Genomic DNA, 14376 nt, shown 5'->3' on the forward strand with positions numbered 1-14376 from the left:
ATGGGGGAATTACTTCAATCCAACCACCTGAATTCCACATAATATGCTATCAATAAAAATTTGCTTATATTAACTGTAACACAAATAAAACTAATATTGTGATCATTTAAAGCTTGAAACAATTCATTTTGTTCTGCTGTGCAAAATAACCATAATGTTACAAAAACATCGTCCCTAAGAATCATTATCAAAACAGTGCAGTCTTATTAATATAAGTGAAACAATGTATGTCAGCCAGTCAGTGAACATGTTTGTTTACTTGAGTTCTCCAACATGTCTCCATTACACATGCTACCCATAAGAAGCTTTGTGCAAATTACTGGAGAAGTGCGAGCCTCTTAAGGATGGGACATTTGCATTCTGATTCTTGACCAAATTTAGCATGATATAGATATAAAGGTAAACTCGTGCATATATATAAACTTTTATAATTACCATCTCTGTATTCATCTCTCACATCAATATAAGCATATTCTAAACCAGAGCCCTTCTTTGGATCCTCAACTCCTTGAAGTTTTGCTATCAGTGTTGTCTTACCAGATTCATTGTCACCTGGAAAAAATAATTAATTACTTAACAGTGTGTCACTAGGAAAACACAAAACTCAGCATATATTTTTGCTGGCTTGCAGCTGAATTCTGCACTCAATATCAGTACCTAAACACTAACAAGATTACTGGAGACTAGATTTTTGTGCAAATCCAATGTGGAAGAAAAACTGAAAAGAATGTGGGGTGACATAAAATCAATTCCAACATTAACACAGAGGGGTTTAAGCAATTTGATTATAAATGTATATTGTTAGACAACAGACTAAATACACATCAGTATTTACATCACCATATAAAGTAACTGGTGCCTGCTAATGTAGATAAACGAGTTAACGTTAAAAAGGCTAGCTGAAAAAGATGGCAAGCTCAGTCACTATGAGAACTGCCAGCAAAAGGTAAGGTTCTAGGATCGAATCTAAGATCAGCGCACAGTTTTAGTCTTCCTGCAAATTTCAAAACAGCGCACCCTCCATAAAAGAACACAAGATTCATTCCGGAAACAATCCCATAGGCAGTGGCTTTGCCACAACCTAAGACATTCTCTCTTTCAGAAGTGCTAGTGCCATAAGATATGCAGGAGAACTTCTGGAAAGTATGGGAAGTAGGAGGGAGGTACTGGCAGGACTGAGGCCATGAGGATGGTTTCAAGTCATGCTTGATAGCTCAGTCAGTAAAATAATTCCAGCAAAAGGGAAGATTCTGGGTACAAGTCTTGGCCTGACACATAATTACTGTCAGTTAATTACATAAGCATTACGTCATACTTACAAGAGATGGTCACATAAGTGACAATGGGAAAAATCTCTGAATTGTTGAAGTATTTGTGTGACGAAAATTAATTTGTTGAAGAGAATCAACAATATTAACATCTTATGCACATATGCATCTATGTATAAAAGGGTAATGTCCTGACTGACCAATCACGAAGCCCAAACCACTACGGATAGAAACTTAAAATTTGGTGAGGTATAGATCTTATACTGTAGGCATCATTAAAGAAGAGATTTTTCAAAATTCCAGCCCTAAGGGGGTGAAATACGGGATGAGTTTTTTTGAAATATGTCACTATTAAGGCAATTTTAAAGCCAGACATACAAAAATTAGTATTTGGTTTCTCGGTCAGAAATAAAGCAATACATGTTTCAGCACTTTTTGAAATTTAACCCTAAGGAGGTGAAACCTTTTTTTGAAAATGTATCATTATTAAAAAACTACTAAAATATTTTTAATTCTACGTCTATGAACACTAGCATTTGACTTTGTAGTTCCAAATTAAAAAATATGCGTTTCAGTGTTTTGGGAAATTGAATCCCTAACGAGGTGAACTAGGGAGATAAATCTTTGTAAATTCGTGTTTGGCATCTGTTCGAGATGAAAAAAAATACATGTTTCACTGTTTTTGGAAATTCAACACCTGTGGGACTGAAACAGGGTCAGACTAATTCACTGACTCATGACTGCCCAACCCAAATTCCCAAGGACAGAAACTGTAAGTCTGGAGAGGGTGTGGATCTTATACTGTAGGCACTGTTTAAGAAGGCATTGTTTGAAATTCCACTCCTAAGGGGCTGAAATAGGGGATGAAAGGCATTTTGACAGCATGTCTCTATTAGCCCGCCCGGTTGGCCGTGCAGTCTAACGCAAGACTTTCCGGACAGGAAGGAACGCCTGGTCCCTGGCACGAATCCGCCCGGTGGATTTGTGTGGAGGTCTGGTGAACCGGCCAGTCTGTGGATGGTTTTTATTCTGCCTCAGTTACGCTATGTCAGTGATTCCTGCGCAAACAAGTTCTCCACGTACATGTACACCACCATTACTCTACCAGGCAAACATGGGGGTTACACTCGTCTGATGTGAGACGTTCCCTGGGGAGTCCACCGGGGGCCGAACCACACAATAACCCTGGGTTCGGTGTGGGGCGGCGGATGGGTGAAGTGGACTGCGGTACTCGCCGTGGAGTTGTGGACCACTGCAGCTGCGGCGGGGACAGAGCCTCTCCGTTGTTTCTAGGTCCCCGGTTAACATATAATACAATAGATACAATGTCTCTATTAAGGAAATTTTGAAGCTAGAACTACAAATACTGGAATTTCGTTTCTCAATCGGAAAATAAATGTGTGTAAGCATTTTTTAGGAACTCAACCAGTAAGGTGGGTAACAAAAAGGGGGTGAAAGTATTTCTGAAAATAAATAATTACTGAAAAACTACTAAGGGATTTTTAAGGCTACATCTATGACAAATGGTATTTGACTTCTCAGTTAGAAATTTTTTTAAAAAATGTGTATTTCCGTGTTTCTAGAAATTCAACCCCTAAGGGAGTGCAATAGGGGATGAAAATGTTTAAGAAAATATTTTGTTACCTAAAAAAAATGTTAAAGCTAAATTTACGAAAATTGGTATTTCACTTCTCCGTTAGATGTAAAGAAATATTTGTTAAGGGATGAAAGTTGCTATGGAAGTATCTCCACAAGAATACAAAAGGCATGGTTAACAAAACTTTGGACTTCTGCTTCCAAAATCGCATTTTGGTCTGAAGTACATTTGGGAAAGACCATGCTTATATGGCAGCAATTAGCGTGAAAAGCTTTGCAGGTGTTGCAATTTGTGAACAACATAAAAATTCAATCAAGTAAAAAGAACAATTTATGCAGGCCATATGAGCGAAGCAGTGGGGTGCTAAGCCTCTGTGTGTGTGTGTGTGTGTGTGTGTGTGTGTGTGTGTGTGCGTGTGTGTGTGTGTGTGAGAGAGAGAGAGAGAGAGAGAGGTGGGGGTCACAATAAGGAAGTGCAACTAAGGGTGCCTTTGCATCTCTGTCAAATCTTTTAGGTTGCCTAAGACAAGTTCTATGATAGGCAGCCACTTACATGGATGGGGATAATCTTACACTGAGAACACTACCTAGACAGAAATAAGTGTGTCAGTCAAGAATGAACATATTTTTTCACTTCATGAAAAACAAAAAAGATTTCCACACCGTTTAAGTGGTTTCTAAAATTTCTCCTGTCAGTTGAAAAAACAGGTCCCAGAGTAGCAACTTAAAAAATCAAACACCTAAATTGTAACGTGTGTCTGTTCAATTATATATTACGTTGTTTTATGGTGTTTTTTATTCACTTTTGTAGTTTCAGTGAGAAAAGGACTACTTTTACAAAGTCATTTTATAGATAAAAATTATCGTGGAATATAATGATCCATATTTCAAAACGTAATGTGAAAATGTGGGGTTTCGCATACTTTCCTCAGTCAGTTGTAATTATGATACAGGTAGTAGAGGATTTAAACCATTAGACAAATTGTTCCCCTTTACAAAAACAAAAAATTAAGACATCTCTTACTTTTTGTTTTTTTCCTCACAGTCTGATTTAACAGAAAGCAGGAAAGCTGTATTTATGTCTGATGTGCTTGTAAAAGCAATACTACAATGGAATCTGAATTGTCTGAATTTGTAATTTATCCTCTTGTAGATTTAAACTACGGGAAACAGTATCACTGAAGCTAATATCCTCACAGATCCGACAGCAGGAGGGGTCTCTCATACCCCACATACCAATGACCTCAACCGATTTACCCATTTACTTCAATTGATGTCAATTCCCAATCAAGGCTTTGTTGTCTATAATAATGAACAAGGCTCCAAGTCAGTCACAGGGGTGAAAAGGAAATGGAAGGAGGAGGGAGAACTGAACATAGAGAGAGGGGAGGAGGAAACTGACAATAGAGGCGTGAGGATTATGTGGAGAGAGAGAGAGAGAGAGAGAGAGAGAGAGAGAGAGAGAGAGAGAGAGAGAGATAGGGAGAAAAGACAATAGAGAGGAAGAGGAGGAGGAGGAGGAGGAGGAGGAGGAGGAGGAGGAGGAGGAGGAGATGATACACAAAGAGAGGGGAGAGGAGATGGAAGAGAGGTGAAGGAGGAGATCAGCAAGTATATCCGACTCCCAAACATATTTAGCAATTGCAAAGCACTAGTGGTTTTGCTAGTATTATTTGATCATGTCATTGCACTTGGCCTCACAGAGCTGTTACAGGAAACACGCAATGACACTACAGTAAACAAGTTCAGCAGTGACTAAGGAAAACACATCACACTGTGAATGATATCAAGACAGTTGTGCATATATTATCAAGTGTTTCACATTTCCTCATGAAATATCATGATAAAAACTCACAATAAGTCCTATCTCCCACGTACTATAATATTGTGGTTGACTAATATATTATGTAGCTACTATTTATCTGTTCTTGCTAGCTTAATATTCACTTGATTATAAAGGTATTTGTCAAAGAAAACATTTTGACATCTATAAATACTGTGTCCTATTTATAACACATTATTATTTGTCATACAACTTTATTACAAACGGTTCTACTTGCCAGGAAGGTAACAATGTTCCAGTCCCTTTCACATTATTAGTAGAAATAGTTGCTAATGAGGTATGCTTTCAATTTATTTTCATCTGAATTTATTGTAATTCCCATTTCTTGCATAGGTTTGATGGGAACTTGTTAAATGAACATCTCACCATCCAGAGTATGTAACTCCTTTCTGAACCCTGGAGGAGAAGGCAAAGTATGCAGGGATATTAATTTTGTTTCTAGTATTGTCATTATGTACATCACAGTTCAGCTGAAACATTGTTATCATCAATAAAAACCATTAATGATTATACACTATCTGATCGGAAGTATCCAGGTACCTACTGGTACACATTAATAGGGGGTGTTGCATCCATCTCCCGTAAGACGGCTTTAATTCTGCCGCAGACACTTTAAAAGAGATGTCTGAATCCAAAATGAATGTTCACTCTGCAGTGGAGTACACGCTGATATAATACTAAATTACAGATTAAAACTGTGTACCGGACTGGAACTTGAACTCAGGTGCTTTGCGTTTTGTGGGCAACAGCTCTACCAACTAAGCTACCTGAGCATGACTTATGACATTTCCTCAGAGCTCTATTTCTACCAGTAACTCGTCTCCTACCTTCTTAACTCCACAGAAGTTCTCATGGAGAAACTTGTGGGACTAGCACTCCTGAAAGAGAGGAATTCTAGACCTGCAAGTTTCGCAGGAATGACTTCTGTGAAGTTTGTAAGGTAGGAGATTAGGTAATGGTGGAAATACACCTGTGATAACTGCTTGTAAGGCGCACTCAGGTAGCTCAGTTAGTAGAGCACTTCCACAAGAAAGGCACAAGTCTCAAGATCAAGTCCCAATCTGTCACAGAGTTTTAATCTGCCAGAAAGTTTCAGTTGTCTGAATATCTGGAGGAATGCAGTCCATTCTTCCTCAAGATCCGAAGCCAAAGAAGGTAGTAATATTCGAAATTTGGGTTTGAAGCGAAGTAGACATTCTAACTCATCCCACAGGTGTTCATTAGAGTCAAGTCAGGACTCCGACTAGACAAGTCCATTTCAGGAATGTTAATGTCATCAAGCCACCACCTCATAGATGCTGCTTTATGGCAAGGTACAATATCATGTTGATACAAACTATCATCATCATCATCCCTACAGGATTAATCAATACAAAGATTAATTAATAACATCTTGTTGCATTCCGTTATCCACCACCAAACCTCTTTATCCAGTGCATCTTCCTTGTCGATGCTGCTATGTTCCATTACTCCATTTATGTGGTTTGTCCAAGAACGTCGTGGTCTTCCACGATTATGTCTGCCGGGTGGTTTCCATTCATAAATCATCTTTGCCCACTGATGATCTGGCATTCTCATCATATGTCAGTACCATTTTAATGATTTTCTTTCAATTCTATCACTGTATTATTTTCGTCATTCTAGCTCTTACTTCATCATCAGTTTTTCTTTCAATTCTTGATATTCTGCATTATCTTACCTACTCTTTTCTTATTGCTGTTGGAAATATTCTTATCCCACCAAAAAGAATTCACACACCCTAACACTTTTCTGCTTTGTTGAATTCTGTATGGCCGAATCCATTTTTATCAATACATGCCCCAAAATATTTAAATTTATCTACCTGTCTCATAACTGCTTTGTCATTGATGTGTACTTCAAATTTAGCATCACTATTCACCACCAAATTCTCTGTTTTTGTTTAGACTCATTTGCAGTTCCTGGTATTGTTGCATCCTGAACTCAAGGTCATAACCACCTTGTGCTATAATAGCTTGATCATCAGCAAAACTTAATGAAAATATCTGTACATCGTTGACAGTGATTCCCATTCCTCTGCAGCTGTTCTTCCAATTTCGGAGAGCCACTCCAAAAGAAATGCACACTATTTTTTTTTTTAAATCCATCTTTTATTCTACATGTATGAATGTTTTACAGTGTGTAGATACACCCTTTAGGAACAATATTTTCATTTCTCCACATAATTTCCATCCCCCTCAACTGCCTTACACCATCTTGGAACCAGCACCTGTATACCCGCATGGTAAAATTCTGGACCAACCTGTTGGAGCCACTGTTTGGCAGCATGCACAAGGGAGTCATCATCCTCAAACTTTGTTCCATGAAGAGAGTCTTTCAGTTTCCCAACAAGATGAGTCACATGGAGCCAGGTCAGGACTGTAGGGCACGTGTTTCAGTTTTGTCCATCTGAGTTTTGTGATCGCTTCCATGGTTTTTTGACTGACAGGTGGCCATGCATTGTTGTGCAATAGCTAAACATCCTGCTTTTGCCGATGTGATCACACACGACTCATTCAAGCTTGAAGTTTCTTCAGTGTCGTCACATTTGCCTCAGAATTGGCATGATGTCCACAAGCAAGAGTCCTTCGGAATCGAAAAACACCGTAGCCATAACTTTTCCAGCAGGTGTGGTTTTGAATTTTTTTTCCTTGAGTGAATTTGCATGTTGTCACTCCACTGATTGTCTCTTCGTCTCTGGTGGAAAATGATGAAGCCACGTTTCATCACCTGTCACAATTCTTCCAAGAAATTCATCTCCACAATTCTCATACTGTTCCAAAAGTTTGCTGCATACCGTTTTCCTTGTTGCTTTGTGAGCTACTGTCAACATCCTGGGAACCCACCTGGCACAAAGCTTTTTAATGCCAACACTTTCAGTATCCTGCAGACGCTTCCTTCCCCTATCCCAACGTAGCGTGACAATTCGTTTACTGTGATGCGTCTGTCAGCAGTCACCAATTCGTTAACTCTCTGTACGTTGTCTGGAGTGTGCGCAGTACGAGGCCTGCCACTGTGTGGACAATCCTCAATACTGCCCTGCCCACTTTCATCACGTAACCTGCTTGCCCACCGACTAACTGTACTGCGATCGACAGCAGCATCTCCATACACCTTTTACAACCTCTTGTGGATGTTCCCAATGTCTCGTTTTCACAGCACAGGAATTCTATGACAGCACGTTACTTCTGACGAACTTCAAGTGTAGCAGCCATCTTGAAGACATGCTGTGACAGTGCCACTCACAGGAACAGGTTGAACTATGTTTGAAAACAAGTGGGAATGATGTATCTACACTGTAAAACTTTCACACATGCAGAATGAAAACTGTATTTTTACAAAAATAGTTTGCATTTCTTTTGGAGTGACCCTAGTACATATAAACTGAACATGGTGACTGACATAATGCAACCTTGTTGCAAACATTTAGTGACATTAATAGGTTCTGATAACTTTGAACCTCGTTTAATCTGTACCACATCATCTCTGTACATTTCAATAATAATTTGAAAAAATGCGATCCTCCATACCTATATCTTTCATAGCTTCCCACAGCTTAGATCTAGGGACTGTATTGTAAGCTTTTGTTAAATCTACAAAGGCAACGTGTAGCTCCTCCTCTAATGCTACAAATTTCTCCATTAGTTGGTGTAAAATAAATAGGTTATCTTCCCCCCCCCAAGAACCATGGACCTTTCCATTGGTGGAGAGGCTTGCGTGCCTCAGCGATACAGATAGCCGTACCATAGGTGCAACCACAACGGAGAGGTATCTGTTGAGAGGCCAGACAAATGTGTGGTTCCTAAAGAGGGGCAGCAGCCTTTTCAGTAGTTGCAGGGGCAACAGTCTGGATGATTGACTGATCTGGCCTTGTAACACTAACCAAAACAGCCTTGCTGTGCTGGTACTGCGAACGGCTGAAAGCATGGGGAAACTACAGCCGTAATTTTTCCCGAGGGCATGCAGCTTTACTGTATGGTTAAATGATGATGGCGTCCTCTTGGGTAAAATATTCCAAAGGTAAAATAGTCCCCCATTCGGATCTCCGGGCAGGGACTACTCAAGCGGATGTCGTTATCAGGAGAAAGAAAACTAGCGTTTTACGGATCAGAGCATGGAATGTCAGATCCCTTAATCGAGCAGGCAGGTTAGAAAATTTAAAAAGGGAAATGTATAGGCTAAAGTTAGATTTAGTAGGAATTAGTGAAGTTCACTGGGAGGCAGAACAAGACTTTTGGTCAGGTGAATACAGGGTTATAAATACAAAATCAAATAGGGGTAATGCAGGAGTTGGTTTAATAATGAATAAAAAAAATAGGAGTGCGGGTAAGCTACTACAAACAGCATAGTGAACGCATTATTGTGGCCAAGATAGACACGAAGCCCACGCCTACTACAGTAGTACAAGTTTATATGCCAACTAGCTCTGCAGGTGACGAAGAAATTGAAGAAATGTATGATGAAATAAAAGAAATTATTCAGATAGTGAAGGGAGACGAAAATTTAATAGTCATGGGTGACTGGAATTCGGTAGTAGGAAAAGGGAGAGAAGGAAACATAGTAGGTGAATATGGATTGGGGGTAAGAAATGAAAGTGGAAGCCGCCTGGTGGAATTTTGCACAGAGCATAACTTAATCATAGCTAACACTTGGTTCAAGAATCATAAAAGAAGGTTGTATACATGGAAGAAGCCTGGAGATACTGACAGGTTTCACATATATTATATAATGGTAAGACAGATTTAGGAACCAGGTTTTAAATTGTAAGACATTTCTAGGGGCATTTGTGGACTCTGACCACAACCTATTGGTTATGAACTGTAGATTAAAACTGAAGAAACTGCAAAAAGGTGGGAATTTAAGGAGATGGGACCTGGATAAACTGAAAGAACCAGAGGTTGTATAGAGTTTCAGGGAGAGCATAAGGGAACAATTGACAGGAATGTGGGAAAGAAATACAGTAGCAGAAGAATGGGTAGCTTTGAGAGATGAAGTAGTGAAGGCAGCAGAGGATCTAGTAGGTAAAAAGACTAGGGCTAGTAGAAATCCTTGGGTAACAGAAGAAATATTGAATTTAATTGATGAAAGGAGAAAATATAAAAATGCAGTAAATAAGCAATCAAAAAGGAATACAAATGTCTCAAAAATGATATCGACAGGAAGTGCAAAATGGCTAAGCAGCGATGGCTAGCCATTTTGCACTTCCTGTCGATATCATTTTTGAGACGTAAAATGTAAGGATGTAGTGGCTTATCTCACTAGGGGTAAGATAGATACTGCCTACAGGAAAATTAAAGAGACCTTTGCAGAAAAGAGAACCACTTGTATGAATATCAAGAGCTCAGATGGAAACCCAGTTCTAAGCAAAGAAGGGAAAGCAGAAAGGTGGAAGGAGTGTATAGAGGGTCTATACAAGGGTGATGTACTTGAGGACAATGTTATGTAAATGGAAGACAAGGTAGATGAAGATGAAATGGGAGATACAATACTGAGTGAAGAGTTTGGCAGAGAACAGAAAGACCTAAGTCAAAATAAGGCCCCGAGAGTAGACAACATTCCATTGGAACTGCTGTTAGCCTTGACAGAGCTAGCACTAACAAAACTGCCATCTGGTGAGCAAGATGTATGAGACAGGTGAAGTACCCTCAGACTTCAAGAAGAATATAATAATTCCAATCCCAAAGAAAGCAGGTGCTCACAGATGTGAAAATTACCGAACAACCAATTTAATAAGTCACAGATGCAAAATACTAACGCGAATTCTTTACAGACGAATGGAAAAACTGGTAGAAGCCGACCTAGGGGATGATCAGTTTGGATTCCATAGAAATATTGGAACACGTGAGGCAATACTGACCCTACAACTTATCTTAGAAGCTAGATTAAGGAAAGGCAAACCTACATTTCTAGCATTTGTAAACTTAGAGAAAGCTTTTGACAATGTTGACTGGAATACTCTCTTTCAAATTCTGAAGGTGGCAGGGGTAAAATTCAGGGAGTGAAAGTCTATTTACAATTTGTACAGAAACCAGTTGGCAGTTATAAGAGTCGAGGGACATGAAAGGGAAGCAGTGGTTGGGAAGGGAGTGAGACAGGGTTGTAGCCTCTCCTCGATGTTATTCAATCTGTATATTGAGCAAGCAGTGAAGGAAACAAAAGAAAAATTCTAAGTAGGTATTAAAATCCATGGGGAAGAAATAAAAACTTTGAGGTTCGCTGATGACATTGTAATTCTGTCAGAGACAGCACAGGACTTGGAAGAGCAGTTGAACGCAATGGACAGTATCATGAAAGGATGAACATCAACAAAAGCAAAACGAGGATAATGGAATGTAGTCTAAGTCGGGTGATGCTGAGGGAATTATATCAGGAAATGACACACTTAAAGTAGTAAAGGAGTTTTCCTTTTTTTCTGGAGCAAAATGACTGATGATGGTCGAAGTAGAGAGGATATAAAATGTAGACTGGCAATGGCAAGGAAAGCGTTTCTGAAGAAGAGAAATTTGTTAACATCGAGTATAGATTTAAATGCCAGGAAGTCGTTTCTGAAAGTATTTGTATGGAGTGTAGTCATGTATGGAAGTGAAACGTCGACGATAAATAGTTTAGATAAGAAGAGAATAGAAGCTTTCGAAATGTGGTGCTACAGAAGAATGTTTAAGATTAGATCGGTAGATCACATAACTAATGAGGAGGTACTGAATAGGACTGGGGAGAAGAGAAGTTTGTAGCACAACTTGACTAGAAGAAGGGATCGGTTGGTAGGACATATTCTGAGACATCGAGGGCTCGCCAATTTAGTATTGGAGTGCAGCGTGGAGGGTAAAAATCGTAGAGGGAGACCAAGAGATGAATACACTAAGCAGATTCAGAAGGATGTAGGCTGCAGTGGGTACTGGGAGATGAAGAAGCTTGCACAGGATAGAGTAGCATGGAGAGCTGCATCAAACCAGTCTCAGGACTGAAGACCACAACAACAACATGATCTGTTATGCCTAAACCCGCTCTGGTCTTCCACAATACGGTGGCCGATATTTTGTCTAATTTTTTCAAACATTATCTTGCCAAATAAGTGGCTTATTGTACAGTTGACACTAATGCCTCTATAGCAGTTTGTATCTTCTCGACTCCACTTCTTGAAACTAGAAACCATATATGACTTCTTCCATTCTGAGGGAACTTCAATCCTTTTACAACTGTTTTTCATCAGGCAGGTTATTCGTTTCTTCAGATATCTTCCTCCAGCCTTCAATAATTCAACAGGAATGTTTCCTAGACCAGGTGATCAGCCATTCTTCATTTTAATTAATGCACAATTCACTTCCTCTATCGTAAAGTATATATTTCGATCAGTTACTTCCATCTTCTCTTCATTCCCTTGCGTACAATATGGCCTATATTCATTTAAAAGGTCTGCATAGTGCTTTTTCCATCCCTTTAAGGGAATTAGGTTGTCTACTGCTTTGTTTACTTGTCTTTTCTTCATATTGGTAATTGTCCTCCACATTTCTGTTGTTTCTGATCCACCTATTAGACTCGAAATTTTAATACATTGTTGTTTCCACATCTTGTTCTTTCCTAATTTAATTCTGTTTCTTAATTCATAATTCGTTGTCTGGTAGTTTTGCCTGTCCTGTAGTGATTTAGTAGATAACCATGTTTTGTAGAGTTTTTTCTTTTCCCTGATCGACATCTTCAGGTTATCAGACATCCATGGAGGATCTCATTTACCTAGACTCTTAATCTCAGTCCTTATTACCTCTACCTGGAGTGTCGCTAACGATTTCCATTTAACTGGTGAGAAAACAGTCTGTATGAACTTCTGGCATTACAAACAGTTTCTTCCACCATCCTTACATCTCGGTCCCGTTGCTCTCCCATTCGTGGAGACAACAAAATTTTTAGGGTCTTACATTTGACAGGAAACTTTGCTGGTCTCCACACATCTCCAACAGGTGTCGTAAGCCCTCTCCAAATCAAAGAACACAGCCACTGTCTGGGACTTCCGCAAGAAGTTATTCATAATGAAGGTCGACAAGGTAACCAGATGGTCAACATCAGAGCTGCACCTACGAAAGCCACATTGTACATTGGTAAGTAGGCATCGAGATTCGAGCAGCCAAACCAAACGAGAGTTAACCATTTGTTCCATCACCATACAGACACAGCTGATAAGGGAAATGGGTCGATAACTGGAAGGCAAGTGCTTGTCCATCCCCGGCTCAGGAATCGGGACAACAATAGATTCGTGCCAGCATGCGAGAACATGTCCCTCAATCCAGATGCGATTATAAGTACTAAGAAGGAAACCTTTACCCGCAGGAGAAAGGTTCTTCAGCATCTGAATATGAATAGAATCAGGCCCCGGAGCCGAGGACCGTGACCGGGCAAGTGCATTTTCGAGTTCCCGCATGGTGAATGGGGCATTATAACTTTCATGATTCGAGGAGCAGAAGTTAGGTGGCCTCGCCACCTCTGACTGTTTTCGGGGGAGAAAGGCAGGGTGGTAATGAGCGGAGCTCGAAACCTCTGCAAAAAAGTGGCCGAAGGCATTGGAGACATCCTCGGGGGCCACAAGGACGTCATTCGCGACCGTCAAGCCAGAAACTGGTGAGTGGACCTTAGTGCCAGATAGCCAGCGCAGGCTGCCCCAGGCACTAGAAGAAGGAGTAAAACTGTTGAAGGAGCCTGTGAAAGCAGCCCAGCTGGCTTTCTTGCTTTCTTTAATAACACGACAACACTGCGCACTTAATCGTTTATAATTAATACAATTCACCATCGTAGGGTGGCGTTTAAAGGTGCGTAAAGCACATTGACGAGCATGCAAAGCGTCTCTACATGCTGCGGTCCACCAGGGGACCGGTACAGGATGTGGAGAAGAAGTAGTAGTATGAGGGATGGAATATTCAGCATCAGTGAGAATGACTTCCATGTGGTGTGCGGCCTGACTATCGCAGCTTGCAAAGTTTTGATCCTGAAACGTCACCCTGGAAGAGAAGAGCACCCAGTCTGCTTTGGAGATGTTCCAACTAGTTGAGCATGGAGATGGGGTATGATGCAGGAGTTGGATAACACAAGGAAAGTGGTCGCTCGAATACGTATTAGAAAGAGCGTACCACTCAAACCAACGTGTAAGTTGGGTAGTACATATAGACAGGTCTAAATGGGAATAGGTGAGAGTTGTGTCCGAAAGAAAAGTAGGGGTGCCAGTATTGAGGCAGACAAGATTCGGGTTGTTGAAAAGGTCTGCTAACAGGGAGCCTCTCAGGCAGGATGCTGGAGAGCCCCAAAGGGGATGGTAGGCATTGAAGTATCTAGTCAACAAAAATGGTGCAGGCAGCTGAGCAATAATTTGCATCATGTCTGCCCTAGTAATGGCAGACAACGACGGAGTGTAAACAGTACAAATGGAAAATGTGAAAGTGGGGAGAGTAGTTCGGACGGCAACTGCCTGCATATCAGTGGACAATGTGATGGGATTGTAGTAGATATCATCCCGGACCAGCAACATAACCCCTCCATGAGCCGGAATACCTGCCACAAGGGGTAGGTAAAAACTCACAGAGGTATAGTGTGCCAAGTAAATATGATCTCATGGGCGTAGCTTCATTGCCTGGAGAGCTACTACAAGCGGACAGGGCAAGCGTAGCA

The 14376-nt window shown here is 40.4% G+C and overlaps 1 protein-coding gene across 1 annotated transcript in view; it reads right to left on the reverse strand.

Annotated features, from left to right (window-relative positions):
* LOC126191432 (cytoplasmic dynein 1 light intermediate chain 2) overlaps positions 1–14376 on the reverse strand; it is a 99651-nt gene that overhangs the window by 60776 nt on the left and 24499 nt on the right. The window contains exon 3 of the mRNA XM_049932308.1: positions 436–552. Coding sequence (XP_049788265.1) covers positions 436–552 — 117 coding nt within the window. The remainder of the gene's footprint in view (positions 1–435; positions 553–14376) is intronic.

Source organism: Schistocerca cancellata, chromosome 6, assembly GCF_023864275.1.
Source record: "Schistocerca cancellata isolate TAMUIC-IGC-003103 chromosome 6, iqSchCanc2.1, whole genome shotgun sequence".
Taxonomy (NCBI): domain Eukaryota; kingdom Metazoa; phylum Arthropoda; class Insecta; order Orthoptera; family Acrididae; genus Schistocerca; species Schistocerca cancellata.